A 5,006-nucleotide genomic window follows, 5' to 3' on the forward strand; every position below is an offset into this window, starting at 1 on the left:
TGCAGTATATATGCACATATATGATAACATATATGCTGCATATATGCGTATATATGCCACATACAGGCAAAATTGAGGTGCATATATGTGCATATAAAGGCCATATAGGTCTCCTGTATTGCTTCTTTATATCCACATATAAGCCCTATATGTACATGTAAATGTAAATTTCGACATTTTGGGCTTTTATTTATGTTGTCTAGCAGCTATGGATTTTAATAATTTTACTAATATATAGGTAAACATATAGGTGCATATATGCACACATATATATACATGCATATATGTACCTATATAGGTACATGTATGCACGTATATGTGTACATATATGTATGCATATATGTGTACATATATGTACGCATATATGTGTACATATATGTGCATATATGTACATATATGTACATATATTATAGTAAAACGGCCAATTTTATATATGTCACATATATTAAAAACATATATCAAAACCTATATTAAAACATATATGTTTATATAGGTTATTTCCGTGTGGGTACTTTCACTCAAATAATGGAGTTGTGTACTTTGTCCGCCTCTGATTAAGACAAACAAACAACAACAAAAAAAACTTTTGAAATATTTTACTTTACATGTAATGAATCTAAAATATATTAAAGTTTCACTTTTTGAAATAAGTTACAAAAAAAAAACTTTTTCACGATTTTTTTAGATGCACCTGTAGACCTTTTTCTAGTATTGTATTATAGAGTGAAGCTGTTATTAGTAATTTCTCTTCTGTTTTCTGTTTAAAATAGTTATATAAATGATCTTAGCCTAGGAAAAATTCACCTTTCACTACAACATTCACCTCATCAACGTAAGAATCAATGGAATAATAAAGTTTTTTTTAATTGCAAAAAAAAGTAACATTCAAATAATAACAATACAAAATATAAACAAATAAGAGAGAGAAATAAAAATAAAAAGATATAACTCACATTCAATTTGAACGAATAAGGATATTACAAAGTACCAGGGGGATTGAAGGGTGTGTCATGGTATTTTAAACATTTCACAGACTTTTTGTTTTTTAACAGTCTCATTGAACAAATATAAAAGTCAAAGTCAGAACAAAACAAATTTAACAATGTAGGAATAAAGTATTCCGTGAGCGAGCCTTTGTTACGTGACGTCACGCCCTCGCCGAGAGCGCGCGCGGAAACCAAACATGGCTGAAATGGTGAGATCTCGTTTATAACAGTTACACAGCGTTAACTTTAAAGAGTTGTAGCTACTCTAATTCTGCACATTTTACATGGACACGTTTGAGAAGTTATCGTCAGAAAACAATCCTGAATATGTATTACGTTATCTATAACTAGCCTATTGTGCAATATAGCACGCGGGCTAATCAGTTGTCGTTGATTAATGAACAACAACAACAGAAAACATGCTTTTGTTCAAGTAAACGTGCAAGTTATAACATTCCCCAAAGTTTTCTGTAACTCACAGAGCACCAGTTTATAGGTGAATAACGTTACGATTGTGCATGTGTTTACACTGATCAATAAACAGAACAATAACAGTCATTTTACTCCGTCTCAATTGGAGTTAATAGTCGTTTAATCGTGGTATTAGTCGTTTACAGAACGATTTCTGTTGTGATCTATCCATCAGTAAAACCTAATTTGCAATTCTGCTTAAAAGTTGCGATTGACAAGCTAGACAGCTATTAGATGTATTTTACAAATTTAATTTCAGTTTAAATCCATGAGATAATATGGGAAATTTGTTGCCTTTTTCCTTATGTCAGGTAGCAGACAGTGAGGGGGGTGTAACTGTATCAGACCCTCCAAAACAACTCCCCAAACGCCGACGCATCCTCGACGCTTCCTCCATCACAACAGTACCTGTTTACTCCAACAAGGTGAGTAGATCCCGCCTGCTTGACTTCAAAGACTTTCCTGACTGAAAAGAATATTCTTCATGACCTAATCTAAATGCATGGGGATAGATTTGTTGCAAGGTGCAAACATATGCTAAAAGATGATTCAGATGTTACATTATTGTGTTTTAGGTTAACAGCTCCTTAAATCTGAACCCAATAACCTTCAAACACGCCACTCTCACAGGTATGATATATGCTAACATTTTATTTTAGACGTATATTTTTATTCAGCAAGGATGCATTAAATAAATCGAAAGTGACCATAAAGACATTTATGATGTAAAAATTTTTTTTGATTTTTTAAAAATTAGTTTTTACTGTATTATTTTTTTTTTATCAAATAAAAGCACACTTAATGAGCATATTCTTTCAAAAACATTTGAAAATGTTCCAACCCCAAACTTTTAAATGATATCAGTGTACATCTGGCCTTAATTTTTGCTTTCTGTGAGCGAGGGTTTCTCGTCACTCTTTATTATAGATATTTATTTTTTTGTGAGTGGGATTAATCCGCACCATCCTCACTGTTTTCATTTATTGTATCAGATGAGGAAAAGGGTGGTCCTCTGTGGTCTCCTTCCCCACCTCGCACAGAGAGACGGCCAATCAGCATTGATCTGAGTGGCTCAGAGGAGGAGCCAGAACAGACTGAAGCTCAGTAAGTACACAGGCTGACTTTGTTTCACCTTGATACATAAAAAGTGCATCATTATGCACCCACAATCGATGTTATTTGTTTTTGTGACATCTGCCTCAAAAATTGCTCTTTGACATTAAAATGAATCATCTGATGATCGATTAGCCTACCCTAAGCTGTGTTCTTTCATCTAAACCATCATCTTCCTCACCTCCCTAGGCAGGTCCTCCGTTCCCCCTCTCCACCCCCTCCACCATGTAGTCCACCAGTGAAACGGAGCAGACGGGCAAACCCAAAACTACAGTCAGTGAAATAATATAATAAGACATTTCATAAAATAAGACATTTCTTGATGATCTCTCTTTTATATTGAAATTCTCATGCAGTTTTTAGTGTTTTAATGCTCTCCTGACAAACAATGATAGGAAACGGAAATTAATTATTAGATATTATATTAGAAGTAATGAAATGAAGAGCTAGCCAGAGATAAGCAGATCTGACATTCTCTCTCTCATCTCTGTCCTAGAGAAATCAACAGGAAATTGGATGCGATTGGCTCTCTGGTGTGTCTCTCGCCTGAGCCTCAGGAGCCTGTGGTTGAATACAGAAACTCTCCGTCTCCTGTGAATGACGACGATGATGACATCATCATCATTTCTTCTAACAGCAAAAAGAAACTACGTCGCCAAAATACTGAGGATAGAGACTCTGCGCGAGAAATTTCACTAAAATTTCGCTGTCGAACGGAGTTGCATAAAATCCCAATCCTGTCTGTAAGTGGAATGGAGACACTTGTTTATGACGTATTGCTCGATAAGTGGCGTATTTTTTTTGGTTGAAAAGACTATATGAATAGTTACTTTTTTAATCAAACTGGAAAATGAATGTTTACTTTTATTGACTTTTATTGTATGTATGTGCCTTTTGATTGCAGACGGCTCCTTTGAGTAAAGCTGTGGAACAGTTGGCCAACAAACTCAATGTCCGACCGAGCCAAATTCTGTTGTTAAAGAAAGATATCGATCTCCCTATTCGCTCGTCCGTCAGTGAGCTGGGTCTTGGCATAGCTGACATTATAGGTAATAGAAAGCAGTAGCGATTTTGAGCTGAATTCATTAGCATGCATCGCAGTGCACTTACACAGCGCACCAGTCGGGTTCCAGATGTAAAAGCTCCATTCATTTTCTCCACAGGGAAATGATTTTAATGCTAATTGATAAACCTTTAAAGACAGACCTGTTGTGAGTTCTGGTACATGGAAACATTTTTTTTAAATGACACATAAAATCCTGCAGCCTTCATGCAACTCCTTTTCGTCTCTGCTGACTTTCCCAGATTGTGTAGTAACAGAGAGTAAACAAGAAGAGAGCGACAAAAGTAATGTCATTACTGTGCGACTGCAAGGCAAAGAGAAAGCATCTGTGCAGGAGTATTCCCTACAAAAGGTGTGTACTGTACATCTTATGTTTCTGTGAAATTGATTTAGTACTCAACTGTTATAGTTTTTTTATTTTTTTAAAGAACGCTCCTCTAGGGTCAATCCTTTCTCAGTATGTCTCTGGGTTGAGCGCCAGTGCTGGATGGAAAGCCAAATTTGTCTTTGATGGGTCAAGGGTCTCATATAATCAGACTCCAGCTGACCTGGACATGGAGGACGGTGACGTCATTGAAGTCTGGTCCTAAACGCCCTCAAATATTGATGTTCTGTACTTTTTCGAAACCATGTTCTGTATGCAATGTAACGTGTAAAATGACATGGTTTCTGTGGTTCGTAAAAGATTTGTAGAGGAGATCAGACTTCTTTTTAGACCTTCTCATCCCTTAAAACAGACCACAGAATTTATTTTTTTAAGGTTTCATGAACGATACACATTTGATGTGTTTGAAGACATGCAAAAACAATATAAAGTTTTACATGTATATGTGTATATACAGAAGGATTTATTTAAGGTTTTTTTTAATATAAAGAGTTTACTTGATTGAAAGGATTATAATAAAATGACAAATTTGATAGTTTTTGTTGCATGTAGTACTTGTCAGTTTTCTAAAGGGCAATATTTGCTCCCTGGAGCTGGTTTTCAGAGGTATGTTTATCCTTCTGAGAGCATGTTATTTTTATTTTAAGAAACAACACGAGTTACACGACACACATTCATGTCAAGTAATTCAACTTAATCAACTGTAATAAATTATCAACTGGAACAATTATGGCTGTTACCTATAAAAATAAATCAATGCCAATTGCTAGAGTACCTGTAAACAGGATAACATTTGCCTCTCAGGTTGTAAAGACTGATGTCTATGTTGGCACCAAACTTACGATAGGCAGATTTTACTGAAAAATCTGATAAGGAAAATTAGGATAAGTAGGGTATTTTGTCACTTTCTGAGGTCCAAGGGTTATTTCTGACCCAGCTGCAGCCTAAATTGATGGCAGCAAATGTTAGCTTCACACTCGAGTGAACT

The 5,006-nt window shown here is 35.3% G+C and overlaps 1 protein-coding gene across 1 annotated transcript; it reads left to right on the forward strand.

Moving 5' to 3' along the window:
• The first annotated feature begins 1,149 nt into the window (after positions 1-1,149).
• Positions 1,150-4,740, forward strand: LOC306866342 (NFATC2-interacting protein-like). The gene is made up of 9 exons (XM_079411481.1): positions 1,150-1,195; positions 1,769-1,882; positions 2,033-2,087; positions 2,450-2,561; positions 2,760-2,843; positions 3,067-3,313; positions 3,475-3,619; positions 3,876-3,985; positions 4,062-4,740. The coding sequence occupies exons 1-9, from the start codon at positions 1,184-1,186 to the stop codon at positions 4,221-4,223; spliced, it is 1,041 nt and encodes a 346-aa protein (XP_079267607.1). The 5' UTR covers positions 1,150-1,183; the 3' UTR covers positions 4,224-4,740.
• The last annotated feature ends 266 nt before the right edge of the window (positions 4,741-5,006 follow it).

Source organism: Barbus barbus (assembly GCF_936440315.1).
Source record: "Barbus barbus genome assembly, chromosome: 4".
NCBI classification, from domain to species: Eukaryota; Metazoa; Chordata; class Actinopteri; order Cypriniformes; family Cyprinidae; genus Barbus; species Barbus barbus.